Source organism: Dunckerocampus dactyliophorus, chromosome 17, assembly GCF_027744805.1.
Source record: "Dunckerocampus dactyliophorus isolate RoL2022-P2 chromosome 17, RoL_Ddac_1.1, whole genome shotgun sequence".
Taxonomy (NCBI): Eukaryota; Metazoa; Chordata; class Actinopteri; order Syngnathiformes; family Syngnathidae; genus Dunckerocampus; species Dunckerocampus dactyliophorus.
This window is the reverse complement of record NC_072835.1, coordinates 5369359-5388711: the sequence shown is the minus strand read 5'-3', so window position 1 is coordinate 5388711 and position 19353 is coordinate 5369359. Positions and strand designations below refer to the sequence as shown.

Genomic DNA, 19353 nt, shown 5'->3' with positions numbered 1-19353 from the left:
TATCACAAACACTTGATTGCAGTTGTTGCTGCTAAGGGGGGCCCAACCAGTTATTAGGTTTAGGGGGCAACCACTTTTTCACACAAGGCATGTAGGTTAGGATTTGTTCCTCCCTTAATAATAAATAGTTTCATTTGAAAACTTCATTTTATGTTCAACTGTGTTGTCATCGACTTTATGGGCACCCTGTATTATACTGTAATGCTAGGGGAAACACTGCAGCAATTACATTATAAATGTTGCAAACCGCTGCCAAAGTGTTAAGATCAAGTTAATCATCAGTTTCTGTTCAAATATCTACTTCAATCTCTTGAAAGCATGAAATTGTATAGGATACATACAGTTTTCAAAGTACATGGTATCTTGATGCAGCCAACTTAATCCAGTCACGATACAGTATATATATGTTCAAGGTGTGCATAAACAGCCAACATGCAACTTGTAAAAAAAAAAAAAAAAAACGTCACAACACAACACACATACATATGAATGATATGGCATCAACTTCAAGTAAATTTCCAGAAATAAATAATTACAAAACAGGCTGTTGTATACAACTGAAAGGGCAAAAAAAATAAATGGTAAACAATAAAATAAATGGAAAAGGGATTAAAAATAAATTCTATGAGAAAATAAATTTCTATGAGCTTGAGAACGTTGCTACTCGTGACATTTCATGCCGCAGGATCTGCTTGTCGCGCCAGGAATTACGTTCCCTCTGTCATTGGTTGTTTTCGCTCTCACCAGACATCGTTCAGTCTATACTATTGGACCACAGTTCCATCTTCGACTCATGGTTGCAATTCCTGTTTTCCGATTGGCTACAAAATCTGCGGGCTTGGTAGCGCTGCATGTTGACTCAATTATGGTGTGAGCTGATTGGCCAAGAAGAAGCTAGGCTATGTAGTACATGGTGACGTTGCCCTGTTGTCCGCCTACATAAATACGGCGACTTATCTCCTCAAAAGCTCGTACCTCACTGTTAACAATTCTAAACGTCATTAAAGTACTGCTGCTCACCTCACACACAGGTAAGAAACCTCATTAACGTCTATCATTACATTCAAACGGCAGCACACCGACTTGTTTCGTTGTCAAAGCGTTTGACTCCAATGTTTTAGAATACGTTTACTTTCTATGATTCACATTTACGTTGTAGTAATAAGTCGTGTCATTTGGTAACCAAGCAGTCTCAAGACCGACGTGATTAGCATTAAGTAGTACTAAACTCACAATTTCAGCGTCGGAAGCTGGTCCGTCACCTTATTTTGTCCGGGTAGCAAAATACACATTATTGACATTCTTCTTCTTCTTTGGAGTTTGTCCAATTAAACTTGCGAATCTTCTTCAGCTTTGGAATGTTCCACGACAGACACATTTTAATGTGTCTTGATTTTAAATAGTGCAGATATTAGTGTGTTGGTAAGATATTAGTACCGCTTCTGAATGACCTAGCTTAACTTCCAGGAAATCCCTCTGATCTTTCACCTACATTTCCTCCTGTCGATCCCTCTGGCTGCAGTCTGAAAAAGCCCAGCTATGAGTTTCTTATCTCCTGAAAGGAGCTGTGGACATCACAAACATTTACTAACTTGGGTGTTTTATATTTTTTGTACGTTATTCAAGATTCTGTTTTGTGTTTGCAACCACACCCATGGTGTTTAACGTTTGACCATTAATATGGTTGGTAATCAGGAGCTGGTCAGTGGTGTCTGACACCTTAACATGTTGCTCATAGTCACCTTACTATCATGCTAATCAAACATGACCTAGTCACCTTACCAACATGGTGAAGTCACCTTGCTAATCATACATGACCAAGGTGTGTGTATCATGTCCATGTAGGCAGAGCAAGGGCGCACCAGGCGTGTAAAAGAAATATCTGGTATTGCTTTGTATTTCACGCTATTACAATGTTGTTATCACTTTATTTTTATTGCGCTTTTCGTAGATAAAAGATGTAACACAAAGTTCTTTACATGTGATTCACATTACTATCAAGATTAGCACCTGAGGATTGAAGAGTTTGGGAAGGTTCATACGGTATGTTGAAAGCTGATAAATAAACAGGGCTAAGAGCTTGAAAAATCTAAAGTATTTTAATGTTAATTTTAAAACTCACATGCAGACAATATTAAACAATTCTTTCCCCCCGTAAAAAATCTGTAGACTTGGGGTAAACACTGTTGAGTAGCAATTGGACTGATTTTGTATGAAATCCACGTTGTGCATTTGTGAATAAATCTCTCTTAACACTGCTCGGACCAGAAAACTGTACTCGAGCATGTGAATATGCATATAAGCACTCACACGTAAAAAATGCAAACTGCAAGTGTGCCCTAGCTTGGCACAGATTGCCTACTGTGAGTCTTCTGAATTGCGCAACAGTGACCCTCTAAACCTGCACAGGGATGCCTGGATCTGCCTCAATCAACTGCTTGGGACCATGGCCCAAAGACGTGGGTATTATTGCCATGGAACTGTACTTCCCATCCCAGTATGTGGAGCAGGCTGAACTGGAACAGTTTGATGGCGTTCCCGCTGGGAAATACACGGTGGGATTGGGTCAAGCCCGCATGGGCTTCTGTTCAGACCGTGAGGATATAAACTCGCTGTGCCTGACCGTGGTCCAAAGACTGATTGAGAGGAGCGGCCTGTCCTATGACAGCATCGGCCGTTTGGAAGTTGGCACTGAGAGCATCATTGACAAATCCAAATCAGTGAAGACGGTCCTCATGCAGTTGTTTGAGGACTCTGGTAACACCAATGTGGAGGGTATTGACACCACAAATGCCTGTTATGGTGGGACGGCGGCACTCTTCAATGCTGTCAACTGGGTGGAGTCCAGCTCTTGGGATGGTAGGTGAACACATTTTAAGTGATGTAAAACGTAGGAGATCAGCTTTAATAAAGGCAATAAATGTCTTATTGTTTTGTCTCTGCAGGCCGCTATGCCTTGGTTGTAGCCGGGGACATTGCTGTTTATGCCTCAGGAAGTGCCAGACCTACAGGGGGTGCTGGTGCTGTAGCGATGCTGGTTGGGCCTAATGCTCCTTTGGCCTTTGAACGAGGTTAGAAAATGTTTATTTGTTCTTAAGTGGCTGACTTGACGCAATTAGAACTATGATAAGACCCCCCACTCTCTGATATGAAATCTTGCCTGTTGTTCAACTCAAGAGAGCAGAGAGGTGCTATCAGTAGGCGTCTTACGATAATTGATAAATTGATTAATCGAACGATTAAAAAAAAAAAAAAAACAACTAGCGGTTAGTTGATAATTTTGCCGTCCTCGATAAATTGACATGTGCATGCATGCATGTGCGTTGGTTTTCTTCGTCTCCTTTACCACACAGCCTGGATGACACGAGGGTTCACTCTGCATCCGTCTGTGCGTGTTGGCGTTACCGTGGAATGAACAGAGAGAGTCAACCCTCCTCTCAGACATTTAGCCTTTGACCCAGTAGGTGGAGGGGGGGCTGCTAGTGAGTGGATACAGAGTGCTAGCAGCAAGTTAGCCTTATAAGCGAGCATACGCTAACGTGAATGATGGCACAAAAGCGATGGTTTCTAAGGCGAATGCCACAACCCCAGTGTGGGAATATTTTGTTTTTAAACCAAATGAACAAGCACATGAGCACAGACGAACCGATATGTTGCTGGAGGTGCCTTCGTCCCGACAGTCAACACTTGCTGAGGCGTTTGGTTGACACAGTAAATATAAAAAAAACAGGGCAAAATGGTGCGCGCTCACAGATGGTGTCACTCACTACATTGCAACAGAAATGCAACCTTTCAATGCGGTTGAAAAGCCAACATTTTGGGAAGTGTTAGAAATGTTTGGCTGACGGTACGAATTGCCTGGGAGAACGTACATGTCACAAACAGCAATTCCTTGTGCATATGTGAGAGAATGTTTAACACAGCTGGTAACATTGCTACTCCAGAGAGATCCAGCCTTAAACCACACAATGTCAACAAGTTTGTGTTCCTTCCTCGCAGCCTGTCAAATTGAGTGGCTCCAGATGTGCATATGGCCTGGGTTTAGTCTGCACTTTTTTGTTTACCTGTTGTTCATTGTTTACCCGTTAAGGAGTAATACCCAATGTTGCATTATTTATTCAAGTGCAATTTTCTTTACAGAGACTTGATACTCAATTTCATTTGTTTTTATTGTGTGCTTTTTTATTGTAGTGGGGTTTTTTTGTAACAGAGACGGGGTCTATCTTTTAAAAATTCTTTTTGGGTTATGATTGTGATTTTTATTTAAGTGCAATTTTTGATAAGAGACAGCCCATTTTATTTTCAATGGGTTTTTTGTTTAATTTATTACAGTGTTAAATACCCTTGAGAAATTAAAGTTTATTGCTTTTGATATGACGTACTCACATTATTATGCCATATAATCATTTTTAAAATGTTGTCAATAATATCGATTATTGACAATAATTTGTAGCACAATTATTGTCCAGCAAAATGGGTTATCGTGACAGACCCAGCTATCAGTAAAAGCTGTTTTTCCATTCAATTATATCTTTTCAAATGTGCATCTTTTTAGTTCTTGTTCATGGTGGCACAGTGATTCAGTAGTAAGATAAGAGTTACCATTAAACATTTCTTTTATGTTACAATAACACCTACTTTCCAATGATCACCTTCTTAAAGCAGACAAAAGGCACTGGAAAACTAATAAATCCATAGCCTTTAATGAAGCAAACTAACACCTCAAATACTGTAAATGAAATACAGTCAGCAGCTGCTTGAAGTCACTTCAGATCACTTATCCAGGGAATACACCTCATACATCATCATGATATTAGTCATGTGCCCTGCCAAGTTAATCGAATTATATTTTATATAGAGATGCATGATATCTTTTTTTCAGACTGATACCAATAACTTTCTGCTTCTCAAGACAGATATACTACCGATAACCAATTGAACTTATATTTGTAATGTACTTTTAAAATTTAGATTTAATTGTAGTTTGTGCACACCTGGAGGTAAGGACTCAAGCAAATTTGGATTTGACCCTCTGTACCTGAGTTGGCCTAATCAAATATCATGGCACTATCCGGAGAGTATAGAGTGGAGGCAGCCACCTGCTGTGGCCCAGCAAAGTGCACTATATTCAGACACATGCTCCGAGCAGCCAGTGTGCCGCTGCAGATATCAGGAGAATCGGCGTATAGAGCGGGAGGAGCCACCTGGCGTGGCCTAACAGGGTGAACTGTATTCAGGCACACGTTCAGAGCAGTCAGTGTGACGCCACGGAGGTCTCTTTTGCACTTTTCAAATGTCGCGGGAATGGCGTTTCAGGTGGCTAAGGTACTTTTGTGTGCTCACTGGGGTGTTTTTCCCCCTTCATTACGGAGCATTTGGGACAACTTGCTTCGTTGGAACGTAAATGTTTGTTACAAGTGGGCTCGGGAAGTTACGACGTCACAGGCAGGAGAGGAAAAAAAGGAGTGCTTGATTTGCTCACTCGCACAGTATGAGTAATCTTGCCTCATTGGAGCATTTTTTTTTATCTGTTATCTGAGCTATTTAAAAAAAAAAAACAAATTTTTTTTAATCAAATTTATCGGTATGATGTCATAATTTCCTTATCAGCCCAATAATTTGTGTGCACTTCTAATTTTATATCTAGTGTTGGGGTAAAACAGAAGTTATTTATTTTATTTTAACTGTGGAGGATCAATTGCAGTACAGTCGGCTACATGATGCTGGGCGTGTGCACGTGTATCAGTGTATTGATGATCAGCCCCACCACACACACACACACACACACACACACGTGTTCATTCATTCCATGGTAGTGTTAACGTACTTTGTGTCTTGTATAGGTCTGCGAGGAACACACATGCAGCATGCGTATGACTTCTACAAACCGAACCTCATGTCAGAGTATCCTGTGGTGGATGGCAAGCTGTCCATTGAGTGCTACCTGAGTGCCTTGGACCGCTGTTACTCGGTGTACCGCAACAAGATCCATGCTCAGTGGCAAAGAGGTTTGTTAAAGAGGTTGGCCTTGAATTTACTTACCCCAGGGTCAATAAAACTCGAGCTTTTCCACATTTTCTTATGTTATAGCCTTACTCCAAAATGGAGTAAATTCCTTGTGTTCCTTTTTAAAATTCTACACACAACACCCCATAATCACAACATGTTAACAACTGTACGAATCATGCACCGTTATACATAGTTGATACTGTGTGTAGCGAATTTGTAGAATATAAGACTTTTTGAACTACTGAAACAAAGTTTTCAAATATTAAAATTTGTACTGTATATTTGTATTTCACCCTTGAAACAGGTGACATTTGTATTTTCATGCGCACACATAGACAAGGCAAGGAAAGCAGCAATTGTTGAAAGCCTTTCGTTTCTCCTTGACAGAGAGTGTGGAAAAGCGTTTCTCTTTGGAGGACTTTGGCTTTCTTGTCTTCCACTCACCATACTGCAAGCTGGTGCAGAAGTCTTTGGCTCGGCTGATGCTGAATGACTTTCTGAGCCATCCCAACCCCAACATTGAGACGGGACCCTACAGTGGCCTTGATGCCTTCAGGTAAGCAATGTTTAGACCCGTTTCTGTGTAAAGAAGTTTTTGAATGGCAGAGCAAAGTACTGTTGTCTTTGTGGCATTCAAGATAGCTGATTAATAGTGCTTCTGCAGCAAAGTGCTTACTATGACCAGTGGGGACACATTACTCTCATAGATCAGTCTCAACCCAAGTACAAGCCCAGTCTAGTATGTGTGTGTTTGAGTCCATTATTTTTATGGCAGGTTAAAATGAATGTTAAAAGAAACCTTAAAGGTTATAAGTTTGTATTTGATCCAGTGAGCATTTTGACCCCAACAGAGCGGTTATGTGTCCGTGAGACACACAAATGAGTCCCGTCCCTTTTTAAGAAGGTACTCCTAATCTGAACTGTTTATGTGGATAAAAGACACCTGCCACACATACACTCTTCCATTCAAACTTCTCCACCACCATGGGCAAGACCAAAGAGCTGACCTCAGGGACAAGATTGTAGACCTGCACAAGCCTGTAATGGACTACAAGAGCATGAAGAAGCTTGGTGACAAAGCAAGCACTGTTGGTGCAATCATGAGGATAAGGATGATTGTGAGAAAGGCGAGGGAGCAGTCCACAATGGCAAGGGAGGAGCTGGTTGATGATGTCAAAGGTGTTGGGAGCACAGTCGGCAAGAAAAGCATTAGTAAGACACTTTGCTGTAATGGATTGAGATCCTGCAATGGACCCACTGCTCAAGAATGTACAGACCCATCTGAACATTTGACATGAAAACACCTGAATGACTCACACAAGACTTGGGAGAATGTGATTGACATGAAGTGTCAAAGAGTATGTCTTTGACATCAAGTGGACTGTATGTATTTGGAGGCAGAGAAATAGTGACTAACAACTAGGGATGACCCAGTCAGCATTTTTGGTCTCCACTCCTGATCCGATTTCAGTTTTTGGCCTCAGGGCTGATTTCCAGTGCTGTTTTTAATATTTGGATTGGTGACCACTCGTCCAAAAATAACCTTCCTGATTTGATAAAATAGGAATCTTTGTAATGCACAGGGCTGCACTGTGGCTGAGTGGTTAGCATGTTTGCCATACAGATGGGAAAGACCTGGGTTCGAATCTCCGCTCGGGCATCTCTGTGTGTGGAGTTTGCATGTTCTTCCCGTGCATGTGTGGGTTTTCTCCAGGTACTCCGGTTTCCTCCCACATTCCAAAAACATGCATGTTAGGTTAATTGTCCATAGGTATGAATGTCAGTGTGAATGATTTGTCTGTCTATATGTGCCCTGCGATTGACTGGCGACTAGTCCAGTGTGTACCCCGCCTCTCACCCAAAGTCAGCTGGGATACAAGCATGCCCTGGTGACCCTAATTAGGATAAGTGGCATAGAGGATGGATGGACATTGACAATCACGTGTCGAGTTTTATACAGTGTATACTAATGGTAAAATCTTTCTGTCCTCATCTTGTGTGTTTATAGAGATGTGAAGCCAGAGGAGACCTACTTTGACCGGGATGTTGAGAAGGCCTTTATGAAGGCCAGTGCGGACCTGTTTGAAAGAAAGACCAAACTCTCCTTGCTCATCTCCAACCAGAATGGAAACATGTATACCCCCTCAGTCTACGGCTGCCTGGCATCACTCATTGCACAGTACGTCTTCATATCGGACTTTTTGCTTTTCGTTCAATGGGCCTAAAAGTTATCTGAATAAAATGTTGGTAGCAGTGACCCAGGTGGAAGCTGCATATCATTGCATCACTGATTAGCAAAGCCACTCTGAAGCGACCAATTTTTTACAAAAAAGAGTGTTAGGCTACTATGCAACAGCGTTCTCTTCCCCTCCTGACCCCTTCGGCAGAGGTTGATGTGCACCTCCAAAACATTCTAACCTTGCGTGTCTCAGCGAGGAAATATGCAATATGACTAGTTATAGGAATATGATCTAAATATGGAACAGCTCCAGCAACAATCTGGATAATGCAGTCGCCATTGTTTACTACTACTACTACTACTACTACTACTACTACTACTACACAGGAAACTAAATAGCTAGGCAACAATAGTTTGTGGTTGCCCTCTTTTACTGCCCCTAGCGTTGTGGTAGAGACTTGCAATTCACACTGCTCACACCCAAGAACTACAACAGGATCAAAACGCTGTCAGGTGTTCTCCCTCCTTGGCTCTAAATGACACTTTTTTTTTTTTCATCTAAAAAATATAAGACCACCACCACTGGATAGCATATGTTAGATTATACAAAGTTTATATTCTACGCAGTTCCGAGTTAAACTGAATGACATTTGTCGTTGGCCTGAAAAGGGGGAATGGCATTAATAGCTGCCACTCACTCACGGCTCCTGCACAGCCACAAGCCCGTTGTGTGCACGCACATACGCACACTCGGAGAAGCTATGGACAATTAGCAGTCATGGCTGAGCAGGAATGAGGGCGTCACATAGTAGGAAGTTGTAAGGAATTGCTAATTGCGTACCCATACTTTAATCACTACAAAACATATGTCTTAAATATTACCAAATAAATGATTGTCCATGGCTTCCGGCACCTCAGAGGGTCTGTCTCCAATGGTATGGCTGCACTACAAAAGACCAGAGGGTGCTCGTGTTTCATGTTTACTTGTCGTTGCATGATTCCACGAAATGAGCTATCTCGTGGGTCAAGATACAGCATGGTTTTCTTTTTTGGATAGTAACTTCGATCTTATCCCACCGTCGCAAATGCCAATTTCACATGCATGATGGAGTCAGTAGCATGCGGAATTAGGTTGTCAACAGGCGAGCCGCTGAGTGGAGCAAACTCTTCAGACAGTCAATGTGAATGATGAGGTTCATGGCGAACAGTGACCATGTACTTTGAGCAGTTTCCCTGACAAACATCACACAGCCTCCCTGATCTTCAGCCCTGGGGATGCTCAGTGCTGCTCAGCTAGTGTAGCTACCACCGCTAGAGACATTCCTACAACACTGCAAGGTTGGGCCTCCTAAGTCATTAATACTGGCTTCTATAGTGGCAAATAAACTACGCTTGTTCCAAGTGTCATTATCCCTAAATGAGGTTGAGGAGTAAGTAAACATGAGACATGGTATAGGGTAGCTGGAACTGAAATACAGCAGGAGCAACCAGAAAAGTGCTACACAGGAAGCACACACCACATGGTTCACATGAAATTGTTTGGTTCTGTGTTACAGACACACATCTTCACAGCTTGCAGGTCAGAGGATTGGCGTCTTCTCCTATGGATCGGGATGTGCAGCAACTTTATATTCTCTGAGGGTCTCACAAGATCACACACCAGGTGAGTCACCTGCAATACAGCTGTGGTCAGAAGTTCACATACACTCATCATAGCCGAGAGTGACATTCATTTTGGACCCTTAATGATTTATTTCCTTGGACTTTTCCATTTTTGTGAGTATTGCTTGATCCAGTGAGTGCAAACAAATCGTTTAATGCTGCCAAAAAAACTACCAGCTCCAGTCAGTTATGATCAATATTGAGAAGTTTAAGGGCTTGACCTTGTCAAGTTAAAATACATTCGGGAACCTTCAGCACCAATTTTCCAAAGATTTAGGTGAATGTATGTCTAATTTTGAGTCGGCATAAATTTGAGAAATTCTAAAATAAGTTGAAACTTGTGTACCCCATACGATGATATGAATATGGCCATGATGAGTATAATGTGCCTCCAGAAAGTTCATTCATTTGTTTTTTTTTTTCGTTAGAGCTTTATTCCAAAATGAATGAAATTATTTTTGTACACAGCACCCTGTAGTGACAGCATGAAAATGACAACTGAGAAATCCCATGCATTCACAACCTTTGCTTAAGACTTTGTTGATGCACCTTTCAATTCCAGCCTCAAGACTTTTTGACTCTGATGCCACAAGCTTGACGCCCCTATCTTTGGACACTTTGACCCATTCCTCTTTGCAGCACCTCAAGCGCCATCAGGTTGGATGGCAAGCGTTGGTGTATGTTTTCACATCTCTAGGGAAATGGTCAATGGGATTCAAGTCTGGGTTCTGGCTGGTCCATTGAAGGACATTCACAGAGCTGACCTGAAGACACTTCTTTTGATATCTTGGCTGTGCTGAAGATTGTTGTCCTGCTGAAAGAGCAACAGTTGCTCCAGTTGGAGGTCAAGAGCACTCTGGAGCCAGTTTTCATCCAGGATGTCTCCATATATTGCTGCATTAATCTTCTATTCTAACTAGTCTTCCAGTTCCTGCCCCTGCAGAACAAACATCATGCTTCATTGTAGGGACGCCATTGGCCAGGTGATGAGCGGTGCCTGCTTTCGTCCAAACATGATGCCAGACTTCCATCTTTGTCTCATCAGACCAGAGAATTTAGTTTCTTTTGATCTGAGAGTCCTTCGGGTGTCTTTTGGCAAACCATGTAGGCAGGCATGTGCCTTTTTTAGTAAGGAGCAGCTTCTCTCTGGCCACTCCACCATACAACCATGGGTCGTGAAAGGCTGCAGAAATGCTTGTCCTCCTAGAAGCTTCTAATCTTCAGAGGAACAGTGGACCACTGTCAGAGTTACCATGAGGTTCTTGGTTACCTCCCTGACTAAGGCCCTTTTCCCCCGATCGCTCAAGTTTCTTCCATTTAAGGATGATGGAGGCCAAGGTGCACATTGGGACCTTCAAAGCAGCAGAAGTGTTTCTGGACCCTTCCCCAGATTTGTGCCTGGAAACAATCCTGTCTCAGAGGTCTACAAACGATGCCTTTTTGTTCAGCCATGCACAGTTCACTGTGGAACCTTGTTTTTATAGGCAGGTGTGTCCTTTCTAAATCATGTCGTCAAATGAATTTCCAACAGGTGCATTCCAATGAAGCTGTAGAAACATCTCAAGGATGATCAGTGGAAACAGGGTGCAGCCGAGCTTCATGACAAAGGCTGTGAATGCTTATGTACTTGGGATTTCTTAGTCCTATTTTTAATACATTTGCAAAAAGCACGTTGTTTTTCATGTTATAATAAATATATTCCATTTAGGAATAAAGCTGTAACGTGAAATGTGGAAAAAATGAAGCGCTGTAAATATTTTCCAGATGCACTCTATGTCAATTTCTAACCACAACTGTAAGCTCACTTGTGTGGCATGATTCAAACCTGATTGCATGACAGAATAACAAATACAATATTTTGTGTCTGACTTGATTTCAGGTTCTGCTCTTGACAAACTTATCTGTAGCATGAGTGACCTAAAGATCCGACTGGAGTCAAGGAAGAAGGTTTCACCTGCTGTGTTCTCTGAAAACATGATGCTTAGAGAGGAGACCCACCACTTGGGTATGGATTTTCTCCATTTCATGGTTGTATGTATGTATGTATGTATGTATGTATGTATGCTTGGGTTGTTGGGTTGCAACTGCGTGACCCAGAGGCAGTCCACCACACACTTCCAGTTTCCGCATGGGTGGCAAACATTTCACTGACCACTGTTCACTTACCACCTACTGCACAACAACAAAAGTATGGAGGCACATCATTTCTTTACTTTTGGTTGAATTTCTGCATCAAGGCTATGAAAGGCAATGTTGGGCGATATATGATGGCTGCTGAGGCATGCCTGCGTGCGTCCTTTGTTTATTGGAGTTGGGTTCTGTGTTGTCAAGTGGGTGTGTTAAAAGAACCCGTGGGATTAAAACTTGACAAGATTTCTACTTCAGGAACAAACGTCTCGTGGGCACTGGGCCTGGGATGATAATAAATAAATGAATCACACAATGCATGAAAATTAACTAAATGTTGCTGTTTTCCTCATCTCTTGCTTCCAAACAGGCAGGAAGAGCGTTCACTCTGCATTTGTTTCAGCATCTTGCCACGTTTTTTTCATAGAACAACGGCATGAACGGGGTGAGCCCTTTTGTCAGTCATACAATTTTTTTTTTTCCTCTGAGTGATGGAAGGGCTGGTAGCATACACACGGAGTGCAGAAGAGTAATGTAGTAGAAATTACATTTGTAGATTGCAATATATTGTCATATTTATTTCATTGTACTTTTCTTAAAAATAAAGTTCAAATCTCGTCTCGTAGACACAATCACGTATATTGTCGTCTCACGACACCCCTATTGTGTAATTTGCTTAAAACTAGGGGTGTCACGAGACGAGAAGATACACGAGATTGGGTCTATGAGAACAAGACGAGATTTTAGCATTACTTTTGGGGAAAAGTACAATGGGGAAAACATTGAAAAATATGACAATATATTGCAATCTACTAATTAAATTTCTACTACGCTACCTTGCATTGCTCCTCACGGGGCTATACTCTTCAATGTGTGTGTGTATGCTAGCGGCCCCGCCTCCACCCACCGAGACAAAGAGAAAGGGCTCACTCCATTCATGCTGTTGTTCTATGGAACAAACACACCAAGGTGCTGAAACCAATGAACCCCTCTTCCTGCCTGTTCGGAGGCGGGAACACAGGCAAACACAGGCATGTACATGGAAATATATTGAGGCCGGCAAACTAATCAAGTTCATTTTCATTTATTGTGGGATTAGTTTATCGTCCCAGGCCAAAGTGCCCACAAGACATTGAAATCTTGTCATGTTTTAATCTCGCAAGATCTTGTGACACCCCTACTTCAAACTATTTCTGTATTCCTTTTAATCAAATATTTATCTGTCATCTATGATTTGGTGTCTGCAGTTGCTTCAATGGTGTGAAGTGAATGTGTTGCCTCAGTGCGTAGATTATTCATGTGTGCACCCCAAATGTAACTGCCCATGGCATTACTGTTGGTGTTGTGCACGTATGCATGCACATGTTTATGCCAGTGGTGGTCACGTCAATACCCATAAATGTCTGCATGGAAACCTCATTTGGAAGGAAAATTGTGTCATTGGACATAAGGAGAAAATGAGTTTGTTGGAAAAGAAAAATGACCTTTTTGCTTGCTAAAGTCTTATCAGAACATTGTTATGGTCATGGAAGTACGACTTTTCCTCTTCTCTTCCAAGCATGACTTGAGTCTGTTCTTCCAGCCAGCTATGTCCCTCGAGGCTGCGTGGAGGATCTGTTTCCTGGAACCTGGTACTTGACGCGGGTGGATGACAAACACCGCAGAGAATACGCCAGAAGACCTTTAGACAATGACCTTCCTTCAGAGCATGAGCGTGTTCGCTGCAGCACCGCCCTGGAGGTATACTGTAGCTTCCATCCTTTTAACACCGCTATGTTGGTTCACCTGTCACCTGACTCAGTCCATCTCCATAGTGCTCTCATTCAACAGTTCATCCATCACAGATAAACTCAACTCAAGTCAAGCTGCGGCCCAATCAAACTATTCATATTAAACAAAAGAAAACAAATTCATTGATTTCCTTCGTATGATCAGTGTGTAGTAGTGATTGGCAAGATGAAGCACGGAAGCTTTCCAACTAGGGGTGGGGGAAATAATAGATTCTTAGATGCATCGCGATGCGGACATTGACGATTAGTAATTGATTCATAAATGTCAATCGATGCTGACGGAGCAAAAGACAGAAAGGGGAAGTGCCGCCCGGACAACAAGTGTAAAATCTCCGACCCGCACCCGCTGATTTAAAGCGAGCGTCTGGAAGCACTTTGGCTTTCATGTAGTCGAAGGTAAAAATGAGCTGAACAAGAGCCAGACAATATGCACGCTTTGTCATGTAAGCGTAAAATATTTTTGGAACACGTCAAATATGAGAAACCACATAGCACGTTTCCATCCGAGCCACGAGGGAAAAACAGCCAACTGAAGTTGCTGCCAACCACAGAACCATCGGGCAGGTGATAACTAATTTTCCACCCAACTGTGAAAAGCGGTTCTGCTTGAAACACTTTTGAAACACGTATTTGGTTGTTGAGAAGCAGGGCTGTCGTGCTTTGTTGCAACCCAGATGCAACGTCCCATCGCAACGTTATTTCACCGACACTGCAGTTGTGAATAAGGGCATCTTAGATTTTTTGGTTATTCTTAATCTACTGACGTCTTGCATGCATTCTCGTGTGAGAGCCGCTGGTACAGAAATCTATATTTTGTATGTTTTTGACTTTGCTATACAACAAAAATATTTTGTCAAAAATTCTATGCTCAGGATTTTAGTTTGATTTCAGAAGTCTTATTTATTTGTGAATAATGACAGATTTTTTATGTTGGTTACTCACAATATGCTGAAGTTTGCTAATTTTATACTTGCTGCTACTGGTGCACTTTACTTTCCCTGCTGGTTCTGTGCAATGGGAAATATGTTGGTACATGTAAACTCCCTATTATTAAAAGATAATGGAAGTAAATCTGTTTTGTTTTGCTTTTTTAGTAGTACACACTGAATAAAAAAAATCATGCATAGGGAAAAAATGGACAAACTATTGATCACAAAAAAGATGCATGGATAATCCGTTATCATCGCAGGCCTCTGAATCGTAATCAAATCGAATTGTGAGGTTGCCAGAGATTCCCACCCCAATTTCCCACCAAGTTCGTTAGAAAAATGTTGTCAAGGCTTCAAAGGCAACAAGAGAAAGCTGCTGGTTTGTAAAAATACCTGCAGTGTGGAGTATTTTCCAAAGCAAGACCTACACTACATTCTTCCTGAATTTGTCAGCTCACTCTCCCTTTCAACAACCACGTCCACGCAATCTTTTTTTTAATTTATTTTTTATTGTGCTTCTATTATCCGTAGTATAAAGTATGGTGTTCATAGCAATTTATAGAGGATGGTGAAGCTTTTAGTACTGTATTTGTAAAATGCTGTGTCCTTCCAGCACATCTCAAGCCCTGCCAAGAAGATCCCGCACATCCCTGTGGCCAACTCTGACACTGCCATCGGGAAGTGACAGCACGCAGCCCTTCTTCTTCCAGGTATACACATCCAGTCCTTTGGAAACATACTAGGGCTCATTTGGAGCTTCAGGACAGCCTTTAGAAACTGCTGATGCACGTGTAACCGGTCCGCCATCCCTCAGTCAAGTATCAATCATTGTTCATCATCATCGTTAGGAAGACTTGGGGCTATCTACCATAGCAATACAAGCCTTCAAACAGAAAGGGGAAAAAAACGGAAGAAATTAGGCTTAGAGAAGGACCTTTTCTGTGTTTGACGACTCAGCAGGTTACGGAAATCGACTGCAGTTGTCAAACAAATGTGTGTAAAAACAGGGTGTGGAGCGATCATCCACCCATCGTCTACTTGAACACTGCTGAACCTGTGAGGACACGGGGAGCTGGCGGATATCCCAGCAGCTCTGAGGAGACAGTTTGAAGTCACTCGTTCACCAAGCAGTACATTCAGAAGTTGTTTGAATGACTTCACTTAAAAACAAAAAAAAACAAAACAAAAAAAGATATTAGATCTCACTTACATTGTGGGAAGTGAAAGTTGCTGAAACACAAGTCCTATAAAATCCTTGTTATGACAGTATCTGTCTGCAGTAGCTGTGCTTTACGCTTCTTTGTCCTGTTTGACACTGACAGTAAGTAGCAGCCATCACTGATTGCATGGACACGTCTCATAATCGTTGGTAGGGGTGGACCGCTACACCAGCATCACGTATGCTTTCATCTTGGGTACAGTAAGGGAACAAAATGCAAAACATCAAACTGCTTTAATGATTTAAAAATGAAGTGGCAGGTCCAATAAATACATTTCTCAAAAATATACGGTCGTCCCTCGCCAGTTTGCGCTCCAAATTTTGCGCCTTTGCTGTATCACGGTTTTTACCTTTTTACAAGATACATTCGTACATCATAATGTTTTGCCAAAAAAAGTTAGTCAAAGATATGCATATTTAAGCAAATTTAACAGATTTTTTTTTTTGCCTAAATGAAGCATTTTCAAGCATATAAATGGCTAAATTAAATAAAATACAAATATAAGGCATTCAGGAAATGCATTCAATGACGTCATATGTAGTGTTCTACACTGGTCACTAGATGTCAGTAATGGTGGGTGAGACACACAAGCACCAGGCTTTTATTGCTGGTTTGAATTACCGCACAACAGGCACATAAATAATGACAATAATAATAACTATAATACAGTAAATATAATAGGGCCTTCGCACCCGCTGAGTTTTTGTGCTCGGGGCCCTAAAAGCACAGGCTACTATTGTGGCCGGGCTACTTCCTGTCAGCCACCATTTCACCTCCCCGCGCAACACACGCGAGCGTGAGTTTTATTCATGTATTAGATTAAAATACAAAACCTTATTTTAAAATGTAAAATTTTATCTTCTGTTATTGTATCTGCTATATTGGGCAATGCGAGTGCAAAGTCGACTATAGGGATGTTATTTCACATGTGGAAGGCTCTAATGTTAAAAAACGTATTTAGAAGTTCAAACGGGTTTTATGTGCTCAAAATATTGCATTTATAAAAAAGCAATCCTTCGCGAAAATTCACTTATCCACCTCAATAAAGGCAAGGGAGTACTGTAGTATACAGTTTAAAAAAAAGAGAGAGAAGAGATTTCATGTACCGTTCCACCATTATTAGCAGTGAGAGACTCACGGTGTTAGAAAAGAGAGTTTTGTCGTGTCCTAGCAGTTTGTTTCATTCACTTTTCTTCCCTTACTGTGTCTCTCCAGTTGTTTTGTGGAATAAATAGACCTCAGGAAAAAGCACGGCAAAGATAAGTCTTAAACTTTAGTGTTGTTTTTGGATGATTCTTATTTAGCCTGCTTGAATTTCATTCTAAGAAGCCTTACGATAAAGATCCTTTTAATGATAAAATATACTTTTTCTGGATGTGCTGTCAGTGTTTGCGTCTCTGCATGAAACGCAGTGTGGCTGTGGTTTGCTGGTGTGACTTCACACAATCTTAGCAATGTAAATGTACAGTATAAGCTGTAAAATTATTTATGCTCTGTAGATAGGAGTGTGGGGATGATTCAGCAGATTTATTTCATCCCTAATTTGTGTCAAGCAGAACGAATGAATACATTTATAGTCAACATTTTGTTGTGTCATTTTTTTTGCTAATAGAAGCTGTGCTCCTAACTCCTTTGACATCATGAAGCAGCTCATCCTTTTACCATTCTGGGCTGCTTGCTCCCTCACCTTTCCCACAATCATCCAGTCTTATGCAGGTCTGCATAAGACAACCTCTTTCAAAAGTGGTTCACTTTTTAATAAGATAAGTAGTAGGAAGTAGGAAGTAGGAAGCACCAAGTAGGATTCCTTATTTATAAATGGAATATTTTCATTGTTAGAGCATAGAAAACCTGTTTGCCAGGTTCTAAATACGCTTTTGCACATTAGAGCCCTCTACACATGAAATAACACCCCTATAGTCACCAGATCATTTTTTTTTTTACTAATAGGTGCTAATTTATTGATCTTATTTTTGATAAGTGTACAGTGAAGCCGCAAAAATGCAAAGTGGCGAGGGATGACTGTATTCTCAGACTGGTACGAGAACCACTGGTGGTATTCATGCTCCATCTCATAGTACACAGGAACATCTGATTTCTTCTCATTAAAAACATATAATTGATATTACAGATATGCATATGAAATAATTGTACAAATGGCAATGTATTATCCAAAGACCAGCTGAAATTGACTTCAATTTTCCTTTGCTGAAATGAATCTTTAATATCTAGCCGGGCATAAAATGAAATGAAACAGGTAACTTCTGTTATTTCGTCCCATTGCAGGACAAATAAAGGCAAATTCTTTTGCAAATAAATAGAACACTCTCTGTTGTTTAACTCATCACAATCCAATAAATTCTACATATAACATGATTGTTAATAGGATGGCTAACATTCCTAATTTAAAATAGATTCTGCAGGTGAGTCACTCCTTTAACGTCTGAAAAAGAGACAAATCCATACTATGGAATTGGTTCCTGAGTGTGTGAATTTGAACAGTGGAAGTCAGGGGTGTCGAAAGTGCTCACTGGGGGCCATTTGTAGCCCTCGGCTGTTTTTTTTTTTTTGTTTTGTTTTTTTTTATTGGCCAATGGCACATTCTAAAAATACAATGAAACAAGAAAACAGCAAAAATGAAGAACAAAAGATGTTCTCAGTAGGACTCAGTAATGAGTAGCTCCACCGTTCTTGTTAATCACTTCAAAAACTGGTTTGGGCATGCTTGATGCGAGTGTTTCCAGGAGGCGAGTGGGAACATTGCTCCAAGTGGTGAAGATGGCTTCACCAAGGGCATCAACTGTCTGGAACTGATGGCCATTTTTATAAACTTCCCTTGCCATCCATCCCCAAATGTTCTCTATGGGATTTAAATGAGGGGAACAAGCAGGATGGTCCAAAAGAGTGATGTTATTCTCCCTGAAGAAGTCCTTGGTCAAGCGAGCATTGTGAACTGCAGCGTTGTCCTGTTGAAGAACCCAGCTGTTACCACACAGACCAGGGCCCTCAGTCATGAGGGATGCCCGCTGCAACATCTGCACGTAAGCATCCGCCGTTTGACGACCCTGCACCACCTGAAGCTCCAGTGTTCCACTGAATGAAAAAGCACCCCAGATGATGTGGCCTGTGGTCTTAAACTTTTGATCAGCTGATAAACAGCCTATTTCAGTTTAAATGTGGTTTTCAATAAATTACTTTTTCAAAATGCTTTTTTGTCTCACTCCCCCTTCTTGTTTTTAGATATTGTAGCTCTACTTAAAACCTCATTAAGATCCAAATGTGCAAAATGCAAATTCTAGCAATTTTTCAACTGGTCTTAAGATTTTGATCAGGTGTATTTAAAATGAAAACAAATAATTGAATTTCAATTGTAATTACTTATAGGCAAACTTTGTCCTATGAGTTAGATTATAAATCAAGCCAGTTTGTTGTTGTTT

At 41.1% G+C, this 19353-nt stretch overlaps 1 protein-coding gene across 4 annotated transcripts; it reads left to right on the top strand.

Moving 5' to 3' along the window:
- Positions 1–863: 863 nt before the first annotated feature.
- Positions 864–19236, top strand: hmgcs1 (3-hydroxy-3-methylglutaryl-CoA synthase 1 (soluble)). 4 transcript variants are annotated; one of them, XM_054758149.1, is made up of 11 exons: positions 864–1031; positions 2410–2859; positions 2946–3071; positions 5844–6008; positions 6397–6565; positions 8018–8188; positions 9745–9851; positions 11730–11855; positions 13560–13717; positions 15310–15406; positions 17132–19236. In XM_054758149.1, the coding sequence occupies exons 2-10, from the start codon at positions 2412–2414 to the stop codon at positions 15379–15381; spliced, it is 1542 nt and encodes a 513-aa protein (XP_054614124.1). In that variant the 5' UTR covers positions 864–1031; positions 2410–2411; the 3' UTR covers positions 15382–15406; positions 17132–19236. The 4 variants fall into 4 exon arrangements, with proteins under 4 accessions (XP_054614124.1, XP_054614125.1, XP_054614126.1 ...); XM_054758150.1 differs by having other exon boundaries at positions 17529–19232; XM_054758151.1 differs by having other exon boundaries at positions 18661–19143.
- The last annotated feature ends 117 nt before the right edge of the window (positions 19237–19353 follow it).